The 20,534-nt window shown below is 36.0% G+C and overlaps 1 protein-coding gene across 8 annotated transcripts in view; it reads right to left on the bottom strand.

The window, feature by feature from the left end:
* FAM214A (family with sequence similarity 214 member A) overlaps nt 1–20,534 on the bottom strand; it is an 88,538-nt gene that overhangs the window by 48,221 nt on the left and 19,783 nt on the right. For 3 of the 8 annotated variants that reach the window (XM_019804460.2, XM_019804464.2, XM_019804461.2), the window contains exon 1: nt 15,881–16,237. The exons of 3 other annotated variants lie outside the window; for them this stretch is intronic. In XM_019804460.2, coding sequence (XP_019660019.1) covers nt 15,881–15,917 — 37 coding nt within the window. In that variant the 5' untranslated portion in view covers nt 15,918–16,237. Of the gene's footprint in view, nt 1–15,880; nt 16,240–20,534 lie in introns of those variants that run through there. 2 more of the 8 variants (XR_004625628.1, XR_002143641.2) reach the window with 2 other exon arrangements.

Here is a 20,534-nt window from a genome sequence, read left to right as displayed (position 1 = left end):
AATGTTACCTCCGTAACATTATTTGTTACTGGATTTGCATCACAACTAAAAAATTGTTATATGACTGAAGGAAACACAGTTCTCACAATAAGTGAAATTCTTAAAGTCTACTGACAATAACCTTGTTTCTCATATAACTTCTGGCGCTGTGTTTCTTGGACAAAATTCCCCTGAATTAGGCTATTTAGTATCTATATTAAATTCTATATTTTGAGACTATGTCAGAATAAGAGTCCCTAAGAAGCAGTACAATATGTTATACAATGATGGCTTTCAGCATTCTGTAAATAAATACAGCAGTCTGGGAAATATGAATTTAATGCCAGTTGGATTTCTGTTTATAAAAGGTCTTGTCTATAGAAAATAGCTGGAAAACAGATTCTTGCATTTATATTGAAGGAAAGACTGCTGGACACTGCTTTCTGGTCTGTGGTTGTGGATCATCACGCAGTTTTAACACTAATACTTATAATTACAGCTGATACATCTGAAGTTCTTATATTGGTGCCTAGATACTATGATGAATATTTTATCTTACTTTTTACAATACTAATAATACATCACATTTTTTTACTTCCAAAAATAGGCTGATTATATATGGAATGGTCATCTTATGTACAATTACTGTTGTCAATTCAAAGATATAAATTTTTTTAAAGATGTCATCAATTTTAAGACATCACTATTTTATCTTTCACTAAAAAAGAAAAAAGCCTGCCAATTAAACTACAATGTGCCATCAAGCATAAGAAACAAATCTATTTCAAAGATTTTGTTTTTGTTTTTTGTTTTTTTAAGATTTTACTTATTTATTTGGGAGAGAGAGAGACAGCACAAGCAGGGGGAGAGGCAGAGGGAAAAGGAGACGCAGACTCCCCACGGAGCAGGGAGCCCAATGCGGGGCTCTATCCCAGGACCCCAGGATCATGACCTGAGCCGAGGCCAGATGCTTAACGAAAACTGAGCCATCCATGTGCCCCAAAGATTCTGAATGTAGAATGTGTGCATGCACGCCTGGGTGGCACAGTGGTTAAGCATCTGCCTTCGGCTCAGGGCGTGATCCCAGCGTTATGGGATCGAGCCCCACATCAGGCTCCTCTGCTATGAGCCTGCTTCTTCCTCTCCCACTCTCCCTGCTTGTGTTCCCTCTCTCACTGGCTGTCTCTATCTCTGTCAAATAAATAAATAAATAAATAAATCTTTAAAAAAAAAAAGAATGTGTGCATGCTTAAAATCAACCAAGTAACTAAAATTACCAGTTTTATCAGATGATTTAAATGCAATATATTTTAATAATCCTGAAAACAAATAACTAATTGAATGCTTTCTCAGCCTCTTTTGAAAAGAAATCCAATCTTGAAGACTGAAATCATTTACCCAACAACCTTCTTAATTGAGGGTGGAAAAAAAGACATAGCTGTAGTGCAGGTGTTCATACAAACCGCATTCATACTTTATGCTTATTTCTTTTTTATTATTTTATTTATTTTAGAGAGAGAGCATGCACACACAGTAGGGGCAGAGGGAGAGAGAGAATCTCAAGCAGACTCTCCACTCAGTGAGGAGCCCAATGCGGGGCTTGATCCTATGATCCTGAGATCATGAACTGAGTCAAAATCAAGAGGCAGATGCTTAACCCACTGAGACACCCAAGCACCACAAGCTTACATACTTCTAATCAAAGTAAAAATACTTCCATCAAAGTATGTTTTTAATAATGACTGGTTAAGGTAAATCTATAGTGTAACAATCGGGTGAAAAGACTGGATATTCATAGTTTTATGGTTAATAGACAATTTGAGTCCTAGTTCTGCTGCTAAAAGCTATGTAGCCAAGGAAACCTATTTAGTCTCTCTAAACTTCACTTTCCTGAAAAATGGAGGTAATATCTGTCTCATAGTATCACCAATTTCCTGAGGTAACAGTATGTTGTATTGAATACAGTGTCTAGCATACAATAAACACCATTATGTAATACATAATTCTACTGATCCTTAATAAGCCAAAGTGCCTTGGAAATTTTTAACAGCCTAGAATCTTGTGGTTTTGAATCCTAGCTGCACATTGAACTGGAGAGCTTTAAAAACAAACAACAGCAACAATAATAAAACAGGAACAAAACTCACGTACCCATCCAATACTAGGTATTATATTCTTTTAAAAGCTCCCTAGGGAATTCTAATGTGCAACCAGGATTGAGAACTACTGCTCTAGTTGGAAGCTTAATACCACACAAAGGGAGATAATGAAGGTATTAGGCAAGGGGGCCCATATAAAGAAAGTAGTGGTGATATTAGCAAAGCAGAGACACACTTTAACATATGTACACTGGAGTTGTGTTTTCAGTTATAACCATGAATTTGCATACATCTATTCGTAATATGTAACTGAGGTAAAGGTGGTTTTCGTATGGGGGTCTGTGGACATTCTGGGGACCTGACAGCTTTCTCTCCAAATTTAGTATGTGATTTATTTTCAATGAAAATCTCCAAAAAGCAGCACAAATCTACTCCGAATCATCTGGGTGGCTAATGATAATCAAGGACTGCCTTATAATTTCAGTTTCATATTCATATTTACAATTATAATTTACAGTTAACAGTTTTGCTAATCTTTAAATATCATGACTTTAATAGCTCTGGGCTCACTTATAATAGTAAAAACAGATGACGCTTTTATGTTGTGTGCACAATGTCTCTGTGGCCTATGGCACCAATAAAAGTTGACAGAGGGTTATACAACAATCAAACACCAAGAAGCATGCTCAACTCAAAAAGATTTGGCCTATAATACCAAGTATTATATTCACATTTTGACTTGACTTTACTGGTTCTACAGTTATATCTGCATTTAGTTTTTAAAATTGTTTTGGTTTTATAGTTGTATTAGCGGTATAAGAATAAGGAAATTGCACTAAGTTCATTTTTCTACATCATAATAAAAAATTTTTTTCCCTAAACATTTGTGGGGAGTCCTGGAAGAGAAACCACATGTATTCAAATCTCAACTCCATTATGTAATGGGGAGGATTTAAACTTTTTATAATAAATCTTTAACATCTCTCTCTCTCTGATATTATCTTGAAGTTAGCAAAAAGTCACACTTAGTCTTTCTAAACACTTAGTCTTTCTAAACTCTCTATGAGAGAGATCCTAAAACTGAGACAAGCTCCACCATTAAAGTGATCTTTCTTCAGCTGCATCTTAAAGTTCATCTCAATGTCAAGTTTATGCAGACTTTAATACTGTAAGTCTAGTATTTTTAAAATCAACCATTTTATTTGCATTGAAGTCAATACAGCACATTGTATTGTAATTTTTCTGAGTCATAAATACTTTCATGTAGCTCACCTCAACTATTTTCACAAATTCTCTGATGAAACCTTACAGTAGTATCAGAAAAAGTCTAGACAGATTGTGTGACAGTAGCAAAAATATATAGAAAATTTCCAGAAATAACATATCTTAGTCCTACTTCAGTACTTACTTCCCTAGTCCTCACTCACTGCCTCTGCTGAGTCAAATGCAGATCTTATTACCAATTTTTTTCAACTTTTTTTGGTTAACAATTGAAACAAAGTTGTCCCAGTTCGGGTCTCTGTGATGTCTTAAAGATCTAGAAATGGGTTAATCCTAAATGTCATTATTATACTTTATTATAATTCAAAACCATTAAAAATATTGTAGTATTTTTTAAAAGTCTACTTTTACAAAATTTTACTACTTTTTAATAAAAAATTTTAAGTGATTACACTACTAAATGTGGTAAACTTTTAAATATTGCTGATATGAACATGAAAAGCTGTTAAAATATATCAAGTAAAAAAAAGAAGTTGTAGAACACTGCATATAAAAATGCATAACACTGGTACAAATATACAGCTGATCTTAAATATTTACAGAAAAAAAACCCATACTATAGTCTGTTAAGCATGCAACGGTTTTACATCTAAAAAAGCAATGATGTATGCAAAAATACTTCATTGCTAAAAAATGCCAACCATCACCTGAGCTTTTAGGGAGTTAATCTTTTTGATCCTGGAGGGTCTTGCCTTAATGTTGGTGACTACTGACTTACTGGAGTGGTGGTTGAAGTTGGGGTGCTGTGGCAATTTGTTAAAAAATAAGACAATGAACTTTGCCACATCAATTGACTCTTTCCTTCATGAAAGATTTCTCTGTAGCACACAAGTCTGTCTGATAACATTTTACCCACAGTTGTACTTCCTTCTAAATGGGAGTCAATCCTTTCTAACCCCGCTGCTGCTTTATTAACTAAGTTTATGTTGTATTCCAAATCCTCTTTTATCACTTCAACAATCTTCACCAAGAATAGATTCCATCTCAAGAAACTACTTTCTTTGCTCCTTCATAAGAAGCAACTCCTCATGAAAGTTTTATCATGAGACTGCAGCAATTCAAACGGTAATAATGAAAAAGTTTGAAATGTTGCAAGAATCACCAAAATGTGACATAGAGATGAAGTGATTAAATGCTTTTGGAAAAATGGCACCAAGAGACTTGCTCACTTCAAGGTTGCCACAAAACTTCCATTTGTAAAAAACACAGTATCTGCAAAGCTCACTAAAGTGAAGCACAATAAAATGAGGTATGCCTGTAATTTTAATATGGAAACTAGCAGAATATTCAGTATGTATATATTTGACCTATGGAATAATGAGAACTTTCTCATCTTGGAAACAGAAAAATATACACAAAGGAAAAGAGTGCCAGATTAAACTGTACAAAACCTAAATATTCCTGAAAAAATAAAAAAATAGAAGTGGAAAAGTTTCTATAATATATAGCTGACAAAGTATTCCTTATTTGTATTACATTATTCCATATGCTATTTTAATTAAACTCTTATTTCAAAAGTTAAATAAAAAGAGAAGAAGATTTCACGTAACGTGAAATAAAAAGAATAAACACACAGAGAAGAACGCTTAATCTCTCTAGAGAGTAGGTTTAATCAAAGGAATAAAAATTAAAATCATATTGAAAATCCATGTTATAGGGGCATCTGGGTGGCTCAGATGGCTGTGTCTGCCTTTGGCTCAGGTCATGATCTCCAGGTCCTGGGATCAAGCCCTATATCAGGCTTCCAGCTCAGCGGAGAGTCCGCTTCTTCCTCTCCCTCTACTTCCCACTGCCCCCCCAGCCCCCACTTGTGTTCTGCCTCTCTAATGAATAAATAAAATCTTAAAAGGAAAAAAAAGAAAAAAAGAAAAGAAAATCCATGTTATAGTTGCTATAATAGGAAAGTTTAGGGATGCCTGGGTAGCTCAGTGGGTTGAGCATCTCACTTCGGCTCAGGTCCTGATCTCGGGGTCCTGGGATTGAGCCTGGTGTGGGACTCCCCACTCAGCAGGGAATCTGCTTGTTCCTCTGCCCCGCCCCCTGAGCCTGCTCTCTCTCTCTCAGGTAAATAAATAAAATCTTTAAAAAAAACAGTAAAGTTAAAAAAATTAATTTACCTATGGAAAATGGTTTGAGTGATGTCAACATGGTAAAATATCCTACAGCCATTAAAATAATTGTATGATACAGGAAAATGTATGATAAAGTCCATTAAGTTAAATAGCAACATATACAATTTTGTATTTATAATTTTTTTCAATAATGTAAAAACTTAAGATAACCTGTATCAATGACAATATACACAATTTAAAAAACCTTGCTAAAGTTCCTTACTAAGGAGCATTATTACTAAAAATTTTTAATATTTCACTTCTCAAATAAGAGAAATTCAGGAAAAATATTACCTATCTTACTTTCACCACCATTTCAGAAAAGAAAAGGCATTTAATAACAAAAAATTAGAAAGCATGATCACAGAAGAAGACAGTCCCTCTTGAGAAAGGCTGCCATCTTTGCCGTGGACAAATGAAAAGCTAATGTTACTAACATGGGACTGAGGACAGACTTTGGGAACCACCACCAACAGTTACTAAACTGAAAGTTATCTGACTTCAGTGTCTATATCAATAGTAACCAAGACCCCAACTAACGGGGTCTTTCCCCTCTCCCCCTTTTCACTGCTTCTACCCCAAGCAGTCTGAGAAGCTTATCTATGATTTGAGGGAGCAATGATGGGAAGGGTACAGATTATGTTTCACAAAAGTAGAAAAAGACCAATTCTTAAAAAGGGGACAAAGTACCAGAAGTCTATGACAATGACAGTTTGCCAGGACAAAAAAAAAGAGATGATGTAATAACACCAAGAAAGAATACCCACTAGTTCTTCTAGTGATTCAACAAGTTGAAGCAGGCAGAAAACGCCACCCTTGTAACCATTTCTTTGTTCAAGTGGATTCGTTCATTAATCTCTGTGCAAATGTGGGGAGATCAATTATTTAGGATGGAAAATTAGTTTAATTGTAAATGGCTATTTTAGTAAGGGTATCACCTCGCTATAAGAGTGCCAAGAACAGAAACAATGCTCTCTTCTAATTTTTTCCTCAATGGCAGTTTCATATTGCTCTATTTCCCCTTTAAAATGGTTAACTCTGCCAAAGGCACTATCCTTTGATAAAGATAATGCTCAAGTAGTAGGACTAAATGCTAATGTAATGCTTTTAATTAATGTTTTATTGGATGACTCTGTGGTCATTATCCTCAACTTCAGTCAGGCAAGTATAGAATATTTCCTAGAACCAGATTAAACTGGTTTTAGTTCAGCCAATTCACACACAATTAGAACAAGCCATTATAATCAAGCAATCATTTGTTGTTGTATTTTTCCAAAATCATCTGTTCAGAAAATAAACTTATTCATCTGCTTTCACTACACATTTAACTTAAATCTTTTCCCTAAATTTTGATACCTAAATAAAAGACTTTAACATTTATACTTATAGTAAAAGATCTTGAAATTCACAGATCTCTCAATAAAACAAAAATCTAATGAAAAAAATGTTACAGCAACTTGAAAAAAGTATGAACAATCCATGTACTAGAAGCCAGAGGACCTGGATTCTAATTTCAGCTTTGTAATAAACTAGCTCCAAGACCTTGGGAAAGGTCAATTAAACTCTGTGACCCTCAGGAAACTGACCTGTAAAATGAAGGTGTGTGAAACTAGATTCCTCCTCCTTCCAATTTAAACAATACCTGACTCTACTTGTGTCAATTTCTGGAGTTATAAAATACTATCCCATTTATTGTCAGTCCCACTTTGGCCACAAGCACTGATCCTGGTACATCTAAGTCAACCACAAACTAAAAACAGTCATGAGGTTGCTAGTGAGAATACAAAACTTGTCCCAAGCCCAACTATTTTTGCATTTTGTGACTTGAAATCTTAGAATCATTTATGCCTCCCCTGTTTTCCCTTGTTCCCAATAAGCCATCAGTGATAAGGTTTGACTTCTATTAACAACCTCCTATACCTGATCCCTCACCATTCCTCGTTTAGCTGGTGCAACGGATGCATAAACGAGAGTTATGAGATGAGGTGAAAAAGACCCCTATCTACCTTTGTTCACTTCTCTCATTACTGCCTTTATGCATCCAATGCTCTGACCAAACTGACCTACTCATTCTCTCCTAGAGCCACCTCAAGATATCCCACCCTCTGTATTCCAACGAATCACGTAGAATTCCTCCTGTTTCCAGCACTCCCCTCCTGGCAGGCCTCACAGCCCTACCTCAGTTGTTTTAACCCTTATCTCCAGCAATGCCAATATTCTTAAAGCCACACTACAGAAATACCTTGCGGTAAAGAGGTAAAGCATCTGTTTGTGCATCAGGAGAGCACTCCAACTCCCCTAACATTCCTACCGCTTTTCTGGTCTTCAAATACCTCACTGATTATCAATAATTCTCCCAAATTATAACTAGTGACTCAAAAGTCACTTCAACTTTTTGAAAACTGCATATTAAAGATTAAAATCTCACCATTTATGTAAGCCTTTTAAAACATTCTTTGGCAGACTTTTTAAATTTTCTTCATAAGGGTCTTAAATATTTCCATTGAGTTCATCCAAGATTAGATTTGTTCGTTGCTCTTGTGTGTGGGATTTTTCTCATTACATTCTTTCCCCCCCCCCATTACATTTTGTAACAGAATTACTACTCATATGGGGTTAAAAATTTAACTTTACCAGTTGAACAAAANTTACTACTCATATGGGGTTAAAAATTTAACTTTACCAGTTGATCAAAATTCTACAGATTAGAGATGCCTGGCTGGCTCAGCTGGCAAAGCATGTGATTCAAAGTTGTAAATTCAAGCCCCACTTAAAAAATAAGTTCTAGACATAAAAATTTAGGGCATGAGGGGGGAATGGGTGAAACAGGTGACAGGCTTATAGCGATGAGCATTGAGTAATGTACAGAGTTGCTGAATCACCACCTTGTACACTTGAAATTAATGTAACACTGTATGTTAATTATATTGGAATAATAAAGAAAGAAAAAAAAAGAGGGGCGCCTGGGTGGCTCAGTTGGTTAAGCACCCGACTCAATTTCAGCTCAGGTCATGATCTCAGGGTTCTGGGATCAAGCCCCAGGTCAGGCTCAGCACTCAGCAGGGGGTCTGCTTGAAGATTCTCTGTCCCTCTTATCCCCACTCTCTCTAAAATAAGTAAATAAATCTTTAAATAAATAAATAAGGAATAAAATAATGAGATAATCTCTATTTCAGTTTAAATACATAATTCATCATTGGGGGCTTATCCACCTCATTTACATTACACCCTTCCAGGGCATTTTATTCTTTTTGTAAAAGTTCGTTGCACCTTATGCTTTCCCTTGCTAAAACGTAACACAAATAAAATTAAATCATCATTTGCATCTCTCCTCTAACCCATTAAGCTCCACAAGAACAAGTTGGTCCTGTTGCCCAGCCGAGCTGCTTGGCATGAACAAGCACTAGAACACTTTTCGAAATAATGAATGGTAATGTTCCATTATATCTTGTTTTCTTCTTATTTCAGCTTATTTCTTTTTTTTTTTTTAAAGATTTTATTTATTTATTCGACAGAGATAGAAACAGCCAGTGAGAGAGGGAACACAAGCAGGGGGAGTGGGAGAGGAAGAAGCAGGCTCATAGCAGAGGAGCCTGATGTGGGGCTCGATCCCAGAACGCCGGGATCACGCCCTGAGCCGAAGGCAGACGCTTAACCGCTGTGCCACCCAGGCGCCCCTCAGCTTATTTCTGATTAAAGTGATAAAAGCTTGCTATTCCCCTTTTCAGATAATTATTTTATTCGTCTCTTGGGTTTAATTTTTAATTGCCAACGGGTTTTCTAAGTTTTTTTCAAATTTGAAAAGTCGAAGTTGGAAATAAAATTCTACAAATGTATTACATGAAACTCTGTCCTAAACCTAATTTAGAATCTCCTAAACTTTCTTTGCTTCCTAAAGCAGGTCTTATTTTAGTCAACAGGGACCTAGTCCCTGGCCTCTCTTTTGTACTGAAAAAGTTTTGTTGTTTTTAATGCCCTTTATCAATAATTCTTTTTAAATTTTTTAAAGTGAAAATTTTAAAGTAAACTCTACGCCCAACATGGGGCTCGAACTCATGACCCTGAGCAAGAGTTACTCTACCTACTGAATTAGCCAGGTGCCCCGATATAATTCTCTTAAATGAACAAGGAAACATTTGTTTTCAAAATAATGAAATTGGGTTAGGTAATCACTACATCCCTAGCCTAGGGCAAAAACATTTAAACTGTCAAAAATAAGAGACAGAGAGCACTTTGAGTTCTAATTTCCCCATTGATTATTGGAATTTTGCCTTTTTTCAGGGATTTATTGAGAGAACTCATCATAACAATCTATTGGCTGCTAATATGATAAGTTGGGGGCAGCTTAAACTCTAGAAAAGAAAGCTAAATTTTAAGTAATTTTAAAGATTGGCTATAAGATAAGAGTTGAAAAAGAGAAGTATCTACCTCTCAAAAACATCAATGAAATCTAGTTCTCCTCCCAATGGCAATGGGGAGCTCAAGCTGCTGTGCTGCCTTCAGGCAGAGGACAGTTGGCTGGAGATTCTGCAGGTGCGTCTAATTCACGGTGATGTGATAAGTAACAGGGGGAGGTTAGGGTATGCTTAGGAAGAAACTCAACTCTGGAAATCAGAGAAAGCTCCCAGAAGACTGGATATTTAAAATGTAAGAATTAAAAGTTGTCAGTGTTATTGAGGAAATTTCCATTTGTCTTCCTTCCTTTAAGTCCAGGCTGCCAGAACTGTGCTTTAAGCCATACCATCATGGATGCATGGACACAAACTTAGAGCTACACAGATTTCACGCATTTGTTCTTACCTGCACTAACCAACCTTATAAAATTTAAATTTTCTGTGTTCTGCATAAACCATTAGACCTAATTCATCACTGTTTTAGGGCCTGAAAAATCCTCAAGTAGGAAATATTGTCCTCTTCATTGTTCTTTGTGGGAATATTCCTGATTATATGGTATTATCACTCTATACCTCAGAAAGAACCATAGGGGAATAAAACCTGAGAAAACGGTGTCAGAGAAGGAAACAAAGTACTGTCTCTCCAAACCACAAATTCTTCTGTACATTCAGAAGATGACCCTGTGCGAAAAAGAAAAAAGAAAAAAGAAAAAAAAAAGCCAAAAATTTTTTAAAAATTAATGCTTTTATTCTATGTCTAAAACCAAGATATGTTCAACAGATTTCTTAACCGAAGAGAATTTATGAACCTCTGGATATTCTCCACAAAATCAAGCGTGTATATGCATAGAGGTGGGTTTTTTTTTTCCTAGCAAGGGGATTGACAGTTTCATAGAGCAATCTCTCTTCTGTTCTTTTTCTGTGTGGATTTTTTTGAGAAAAGCGATTTAAGGTAAGCGTGTTTTTCCCCTTTCCACCAACCCCTCCCAAGTACAACAACGCAATGCAATTAGGTAAAACCAGGATACTTATTTCTAAAATGGTTCTCTTATCCTTTTTGTCAGTTGCAAAATAGTCTCTTCACCCAACACAGAAGCTAGCTAGTTGGGTAGTACTACTGAACATACTAACAGTAATAAAATGGAATACACTTGGAAAAGATGGTCTTTTCTTTACATTTGTTCATTCTCTAATTCTCAGTAACCTAAACTGTATCACGAGCAAGTTGGAGAGCTAAATAGAAGTTTATGCAGGAATCACAAAATCTTAGCACTTGATGAATATATGGAAACCAGGATGGGAACTCAGATTATACCTCTCTCCTAAAAGAATGTTAAATTATGACCAAAGTAATGAAAAGTCTGCAGTCAGTTGAAATTTTGTGTACTTATTAAAATGACTAGGGGCGCCTACGTGGCTCAGATGGTTGAGCGGCTGCCTTTGGCTCAGGTCATGATCCCAGGGTCCTGGCATCGAGTCCTGCATCGGGCTCCCAGCTTTGTGGGGAGTCTGCTTCTCCCTCTGCCCCCCACTCCCCCTTGCTCATGTGCTTGCTTGCTCGCTCGCTCAAATAAATAAATAAAATCTTTTAAAAAAATAATAAAATGACTAAAGAGCATTTTCTGAACATTTTGGCTTGGAAGTTTGAATTTTCAAAATTTAGTCCTACACCAGCAGCTTTTCCTCTGGAAGTTTTTACTTTTCAACACAGTTACATTCATTATTTATGTGATGATATTCAATTTTTGGCTCACAGGCAGCTGGCCTGTCCCTTGTCATTAATGTGGGTGTCAAATACGAGATCACCCTTACTCTAATCCTAGCTGAGGGATTCAAAAGAAAAATCAGAAACAAGTCACTTCCTGGGAAACAAATCCCTAATGGATTTAGCAACTCTAGTCAGTCAGCTCAGTATTTGTGGATACTTGCGTGCACATGCTCGTGCATGCACACACACACACACCCAAGATAATACTGCATCAAACAGAATATTTTTCTCTGCCTTCCCTTCTTTATTTATCTTTCTATTTTACCCATTATTTCCTTACTGTTATTATCTTTCTCCAGAAACTTAGTCATGTACTTCTCTATGAACCCTGTGCCTTTTCTTCTGCCCAAATCCCATTATTTCCATGACTCTCTAGATCATGAAGTATTAGAAAATTGAGAAAACTAAAATTATATCAATGTATGTGAAGCTCAGGGGGAAAGTCTAAAAAACTACACTTAAAATCCTCAGAACTCAAAAATGTAGAATAGTTTTAAAGAGTTTATTATAAAATCTCACATCTTATTAAGTGCCGAGTGCCACTAACCTAAGTAGTTTTCTTACACTGCTTCATTTAAATTTCACAATTATCCCAAGACCTCCTTGTATTGATTGGGAAACTACTGCTCAAAGAGGTGAAACTGTGCCCAATATTGCTAAATAATAAAAAATCAGGCATGCCTGGATAGCTCAGTTGGTTAAGTGTCTGACTCTTGATTTGGTCTCAGGTTATGATCAATGCAGGGGTTGTGGGAGAGAGCCCTGCATCGGACTCTGTGCTCAGTGTGGAGTCTCCTTGTCCTTCTCCCTCTGCTCCTTCCCCTGCTCCCTCTCTCCCTCAAATAAATAAATAAAATCTTTTAAAAATAATCATACAGAATAGATAAGCTACCCCAAATTTGAACCTCCCCAAAATCTCAAAATATTAAGAAAACAGAAATCAACCTACAGTTTTAATGGCCAGTATTTAGCAATAACATGCCAACTAAGAGAGACATACAAAACTGACTGGTAGTTTCCCTTTCATATTCAGGATAACAAGAACCTTGGAGCACAAACTGAGACCCAACTATGTATGAGTCTTATATTTCCTACTCTATCTCGACTACTTCCTACAATTTATAAAGTTAAGGTCTCTGTGTTTATCATAAAGCTTCTAATTCAAATCCTTTGATGTTCAGAAGTCTCTGAATGAATAAAATTGAGAAGACCAGCAAAGAAAGAAAAAGAAGATATTTCTAGTTTCTCAATTAATGGTCATCATGCTACCACTTTTAACTTAGCCTCATCAAAAAGGATTATATAATCAGATTCAAGCAATACTGCATTGACTACATGTTCAAAACCTGGGTTTTTGATTTTAGATATAGCAACATCTGAAGATTAAAAAAATAATAAGATTTACCATAGTCTTCCAAAGCAATACAGTGTATGCAACAGCATGATGCTAAATGAAAATGCCTGACAGAAATTTGTCAAGACTAAACTTCCCTGCTCAGCTATGACAATCAAACCTTTTTGATTCAGAATATGAACAAGTTATCTTCCAGAAAGGGGGGGGGGAACCAACAAAACAAAACAAAATAAAGAAACAGGGAAAAAACAAACAAAATTGTATCATATAGCACTTAAGCACACATAGAGGAATCAGACATTTGGGATAATATTTGAAGTAGGAGTGATTTTAAAAAAATTTCATATGAGACCTGGAGAAAAAAGAAAAACTCAGATTGTCACCCCTACCTGAGGTTTTAAGTTACAGAATTTTTTTGAACTGTATATGAGACACTGCATATTATTGCCTGATTTCAAAATAAAGAGAAACAACTTTACTTAAAATAAAATCAGTTATATCAATCATTATCTGATAAATATTAGTCTGATAATATTAGTAAGTGGCCAAGACAAAAAAGAAACCACTATTTTCAAGAACTGAACTATTTTTCTACTTTACAAGTACATAAAAGTATAGCCAATTTAAAGATGTGACATAGAATAAGACAATAAAAATTGTATTGTCAAATAACAGATGAATTTGAAAAGCTGAACTATGCTAGCAATGTTACTATATTTGACCAGACTATAAACATCAGTTATTATCCTGAGGTTTTGATACTGGACAGAAACTTTCAAATGTTCCAGTATAAAAAACACCTTTAGGTACTGAGCCCAAGAATAAAATCTGAGATTCTGCCAAGACATTCCTCCTGCCTCGCAATGGCAAAGCTTTTGTGTAACACAGCAGTAGACCCCACTTTCTTGCTAATATCACGTTCCTTTATCTTCTGCAGCATATGAATGAAACCAGCCCGCTCCTGGGAAGTCTATTAATTAATTCTCAAGAAATGAAACAAGAGAAAAAAGTTGCAAATCAATTCAAGCAAAACTCAGTTTTTGCGGTTCTATATTAAAAAATAAAATCAGTGATTGATGAGAATAGCTCAAGAAAATGGGAATGACTAGAATAGCTTCTATATGGTTAGAGTATATTATATTTAATGGACTTGGGTCCTCCTATCATCCTCTGCCTCCCAACCCCTGGCTCCTTACAGATATTCTTTTGCACATGAGTGCTTCACATTGGAGGCCATCAAGTCCAAAGAATATAATAGCTTTCTTTATTTTGCTATAATTTTTCTTTTTATTTAAGTAATTGCTACACCCAACATGGGGCTTGAACTCATGACCCTGAGATCAAGAGTCACATCCTCTTCCAACTGAGGCAGCCAGGTGCCCCTATTATGCTACAATTTTTATGATAACTCCTATCAAGTTCAAGTTTTGGGGTATACCCAACAAACTGAAAAAACTAAGAAATGCAACATGCAGGTTCATGTGAAACACTTTAATGTTTATGGGCAATTTATTTTATAAACTTGCATCTATTTTTTGAAGGCTTTAACTTAACACAAACATATGTATCATTAAAAATGATCAGTGATGGGCACCAAAGCATGAGATGTATTTTGACTTCTTTCCAAAGAAAAGAAATATCTCTCCTCACTTATCAAATTATGCTAACATTGACTGCTAAGCCTACTTAATGACAGGTACTTCTTGAAAAGAACAACAACAAAACAAATCCCTATAGAAATGAGAAATAAAGCTCTAATATCAATTTTAAATTTATATTATACTCATTTTATTCATCAAACATAAATCACTGAGTGAACTAAAAAGCAGCCAGTTACACAACCAAGTGAAAATGAATAAGCAAAAAAAATTGTTCGTAAATGGGCAATATGCTATTAGTCTTCTGTTCTGCTTTCATTTAAAAGAAACATTAAACTATGTCAGCTCTATATGAGAATATGTAAAAAACTTTTGTTTAAGATATTTTAAAACTTTCACATAATCAATCAGTAGGATGAACTGGTTTTTCCAGGTCCCATAAAACCAAATTGTAACCCATATTCTGTTCAATTATTACAAATATTTAATTAGTGAGGTTTAATTTAATAAGATTTTGCTATATTTGCAGTATTGGGTAAGACAGATGATAGAATTATTACCTTTTAGAGGTTTACTCTAATTTTACAATACTATCTTAACCATTTGTCCTATGTTGTCTTTAGCATCCTTTATTTTTCCACTTTCCATTTGGACATTTAACAGAACAGAACACGACACGGGCTTTGCGGTTGGATTATACTAACCATCCTTTATCTGAACTGCACAGAACTAGTCAACGGATCAAAATAATCACAAGATTGTATAATTTGAGGTAGAATCTTCAGAAATTCTTTATAAAAAGGTAGCACATCAATTTCCTAAACTATGCCAAAATTCTCACTAAGCTAAATTCTGATAATCTGTCAAATTCACAAATAATGAATTCAGTTAAAAATACGTAACTTCTTTTACATACATTCTCCTTAGCAGCTTTTATTTTTAAAAAACACCTCCTGCTCCCAAATACAGTTCATGCTTCTGGCTAACCCCAATTCTCTTCCCTGTATTCTCATTTTTATCACATTTTCCCCCTATTAAAGTGAGCACATTGTATTTTGGTTTCTTTTCTTCCTACTCATTGTTCAGATCAGCATTTTAATAATCTTTTAAGCAAGGCTGTTTGAAGAAAATATAAAGCTAAAGAAAATTCCCTAAGTTCAAGGTTTTTCAAAGTGAGATCATTTTTCTAGACCTATTTATTAAAAAATCTATGCAAAGCAAACACCACAACTAGTAAACAGCTACAGAAAATTGGAAGTTTAAAAATAAAGCCATTAAAAACACTTCATTACACACCTTCTCTGTGAAGCCCTTTGTTTCCACTGAAAACCATACTGGAATCCTTGTATAAAAGAAGTTGCCTTCTGGCTGTCAATAGCTACACAGTCAGTAACTGAGGGATCCAGATGTCTGCAGTGGTTAAAACAAATGTTCAGCGGTGGGTGCTGATTCCGCTTCCCTCTGTGTAAGGTTTTCCACAAAGGCAGCAGAGTACGAGCGCACATAGCAACAGCACTCACAGCTGATTGGATGGAGGGTGTGCTCAGCCGCCCCTGCTTGCTGGGTCCACTACGGCTTCCTGTCTACTTGGCAGCACTATCATGTTGTCTTTGCTCTTCTTACCAACTCAGCTGTGTTTAGGCAACTTGAAAGAACAGTGGAACGAGAATGATAAAAGGATTCTAGCATGAGCCCCTAAAAAGTGTGCCTCTGGATGTTTTTAAAAGAGAGAAATTCATAAGGCAAACGTTTATTTCAGTATTTCACAGAAGACAGGACAAAGGGGTGGTGGAGGGAATCAGCTTATTATTTCACATTTCAAGTAAATCAGGTTCTAACCAAGAGAAACCCTCTGAAAACACAGAAATCTAAACATTTCTAATAATTAGGATAAAACATCAACCTCCATCTACCTAGAACAAAGAACTACTTTACAACAAACTTCACAAATTCCTAGAAAAGCACAATCTGTTCGTTAAAATGGGATAGGGCATAAAATAGCCCCCCTCAAATTTATGCAGTGCCTTTACGGGGTAAGAAAAATTGTTGTTAACATATTAGAAAAAGACCTAAAAAGGGAAAATAGTTTCTTAGCAAACTCTCACAACAATAAATACGTATTTGCATTAAAATGTCTCTTTTTACATAAAACAATGACATTTCACCTGAATCTATTTTCTTTATCAGAAAATTACCTGCAGCTATTGAAGGCATAGGAGATTTTCTTCAGGTTTCAAGTACTGGGTTTCAATGCCAGTCTACACGACCTCCTAAGCTTTAAGAACAACAAAAATCCCTCCCCAGCTTACAAAGATGTTTTGGGCAAGTTAATGCTGGTGGTGAGATAAACAGATATGAAGGATCAGAAAAATTCCCTTTTAGGAAGTATTTCCCCCGAACATCACATAAACTAGGATAGTGTTTTTTAAACCTTTAAGGCAATTAAGCTCTTTTTATTTACATTTTTCCAATAAAATGCATTATTAGTGGTGGCTTTAGGATTTCCATACAACAGAGGTTTGTGGGAGTAGGCAGAGGCTACAGGAGCAGCACACTGTTTATTACTCAGATCTTTGTTTATCTGGAGTGTCTTGGGGGTAGGGAGCAGAGGCTGATGGAAATGTTGGCTCTATTAAGGCACCCCATGAGCAACATGAGGCTATTTTTAAATGAGAGGCCACAAACAACACTGCAGTTTCAAATCAGCCCCAGAGTCCACAAGATTCCTGCCTGCCCCTGAAAAAGCTTCCAGGATCCCTGGAGTTTTACAGTATACAATTCAGAGTAAAAAGCACAGAACCTGTAAGAGTTAAATGTCATTATTACCTTAGTGTAAAGAAAGAACCTAATCATTGGCTCCACAATTAGCCAGAGGGAGAGCTGCTAAGCCCTCTGAGAAATAACAAGAGGGAAGATGTGTTTGGGAGCACAAGAAGCCTGTGAGGTAAGTAACTCAGAGAAAGAAGGGCATGTAGAGAGAACATTTAGCTTGGAGTCAGGCCAACCAGCCTGGGTTCAAAACCTGAAACTGCCACTTACAAACAATAATACCTTATACAATTAACTAAACTACTCTGAGCTTCTGTTCTTTTTTTTTTTAAGATTTTATTTATTTATTCGACAGAGATAGAGACAGCCAGAGAGAGAGGGAACACAGCAGGGGGAGTGGGAGAGGAAGAAGCAGGCTCCTAGCGGAAGAGCCTGATGTGGGGCTCTATCCCATAACGCCGGGATCACGCCCTGAGCTGAAGGCAGACGCTTAACCGCTATGCCACCCAGGCGCCCCTGAGCTTCTGTTTTCTTATCTGTAAAATGGAGTCAACTCACAGGGCTACTGTGAAGGCTAAAAGGTGCTCTCTGTCAGCCACACTGGACTTTTGGTTACTAAGGATCCTAAGCTTCTTCAAAACTAGTTTTTGCAAATACTATTTATTCCTCTTCTACTAGGAGTGGTTTCCCACAATGCCTTCAGTTGATAAGTCTCAGCTTAAATTTCTCTTCACCAGGGTAGCTTTCCCTGATCCAAGACTAGCCTTAGGCTCCCTATACCTCCTGCTTAGTACGTTGTTCATAGAAGATTAAATAATTATTTGCAAAATGACTGGTTGAATGACATTCTCTTCCATCACCTGTAAGTGCTTTAAAGAGAACTACTATGTTTGTCTACATTATTGCTAACTAGCACCATGCCTGATTTATGTCCCATCAAATAACAGTTGATTTGATTTCACAATCATGGGAGGTAAACAGAATAAGTATCATTCATTATCTGCACTCTTCAAATATGAAAATCAGCTCTTAAAGTTTATTTACTCAAGTCATACATCTAGAAGTCAAAGGAAATAAAATTTTTGATGACTAAGTTTGTAATTCAAAATTAATCTCTTCCAGTCTCAAAAGAAAAAAATATACAATCTGTAAATTATTTTGGAATATGTCCTTTCAGTTATAATTCTCAAACTTTTAACAGCTAATGATAGCCTCTATCTATAATTTAAAACTATGATTAACATACAAAGAGAACTTATAAAAATTAGATTTAGTCAGGGGCGTCTGGGGGGGCTCAGCCGGGAAGTGACCGAATATGGATTTCAGCTCCGGTCATGATCTCACGGTCAGGAGATTGAGCATTGCATCCGGCTCTCTGTTGAGTGTGGAACTTGCATAATATTCTTTCCCTCTCCCTCTGCACCCCGCTTAAAAAAATTAAATTTAGTCTGAAACATGTAGTTATAAATGAATAAAATGTACGAGACATGCCACCTTAAAAAGTAAAATCCAACAAAGAGATTTAGTGAAATATTTCTTCTGTGCTGCCAGTTTTCCAGTAACTTTCATAATGGCACTTTACTTAATTCTGAAGAATGCTTGCTTTCCCTGCTTTTGTTTATCTTGGTACACAAAGCTATAAATGGGTATGCTATAAAAGAATGGCATGTTATCTACTTTGTAGGTCTCAACAGTCTACAAGTCAAGAATCTGAATAATATGAAATTCTATACTAAATGTTAGTGCCTGGTTCTCAATTCTCAACACCCAACCACGAAAAGCCCCCTTTTTCCCCATGCAACTCACATAGCATGGTCAAAATTGTGCTCTCCGAATGGACAGCTCAAGAAATATAAACTACACTTATATTATCCTCATTTAAGGAAATAAAAAGGAGATCTTCCATGAATTTTTTCTAACTACATATTCTAAATATAAAATGGAAAAGGATCAACTGTTTCAGATCATCTGTGCCCTCCATTTGCAGAAATAACTGGGAACTATCTACTTTTAAGATACTTTAGAGATAATCACGCTAGCTAGTTTGGATACTTTCTAAACAAAAAGATATATTGCTACTAGAAAAGAAAAAAAAAAACCTTTACAGGTAATGATTTAACAGCTTCTATGTAGGTAGGCCCATGGCCCAGTCACGGTGTTAGTCTCTTCACACACCTATCTCCTCTGACCATGTGGCAGTTATTATCCCCAAAGATGAGGAAACTGGCTTGCTACTTGACCAAGTACAGTAGAACCAAATGGGAACAGGCAGGATTCAAGTTTTGGTCTTCCTGAATCGAACATGCATGAATGGCATTATATAAGAGTAAAGCTTAATTACAGAAATCTCAACATTTTCCATTTATTACTCATGCAATAAGCACTATTACAGCCCCATTGCACCTCAAATCTGTCATTGATACACTAATCACAGTACAGGAAAACAGGATTTGACTGCTAAACAGGTAGCCAGGTGATAGTTGTAGCGTGATCACTATATGAAAACATTAAAGATTCAATCTCTAAAACTTCACTACTTCTTATTCATAGATAACATACATAATCCAGAGAAAATAAAAGAAGTAGAAGAGAACACTGACCAGGAACCACAGATCTGGGTCCTATTTCAAACCCCACCTTTAACCAGCTTTATAATATTAAGTACTTACCTGAAATCCTTTTTTCTTTTCTTTTTTGCCTGCAACATTGATTTGTTGTTAGGATCAAATAGGATAGGATAGAATTATTTTGAAAACAGCACTGTTCTACACAAACAGAGTATCATCTTCTCGTGGTCTTCCAGGGGATAGCAGTGTAAACATGTTTGCACAAAAATCAGCCTCATTACTGGAATCATCCTTTACAGCAGCAAGACAAAAGGGAGGAAAGCCAGAGTCTAGGAGTTCAAGGTCTTTCTACTTAATAAGCTGTGCTATCAAATTATTTAACCTGAGTCTATTTCTTTATCTGTAAAGCGGTGATAATAATTTCTCTAAGAGTTATAAATCACCTAGCCCAGTACTTGGCTCTCAAGCAATTTAAGTCTCCTCGTTTCCTTTGCAAACATCAGGTCTACAGGACGATAGTAAAGGGCAAATGTGCTTACTTACACACACATACACACACAAATAAGCGGCAATTACTAATGAATAGTATACCATATTAACAACAAAGATAAAAC

The sequence above is a fragment of the Ailuropoda melanoleuca genome, chromosome 5, assembly GCF_002007445.2.
Source record: "Ailuropoda melanoleuca isolate Jingjing chromosome 5, ASM200744v2, whole genome shotgun sequence".
Lineage (NCBI taxonomy): Eukaryota > Metazoa > Chordata > Mammalia > Carnivora > Ursidae > Ailuropoda > Ailuropoda melanoleuca.
This window is presented reverse-complemented; position numbering and strand designations above follow the sequence as displayed.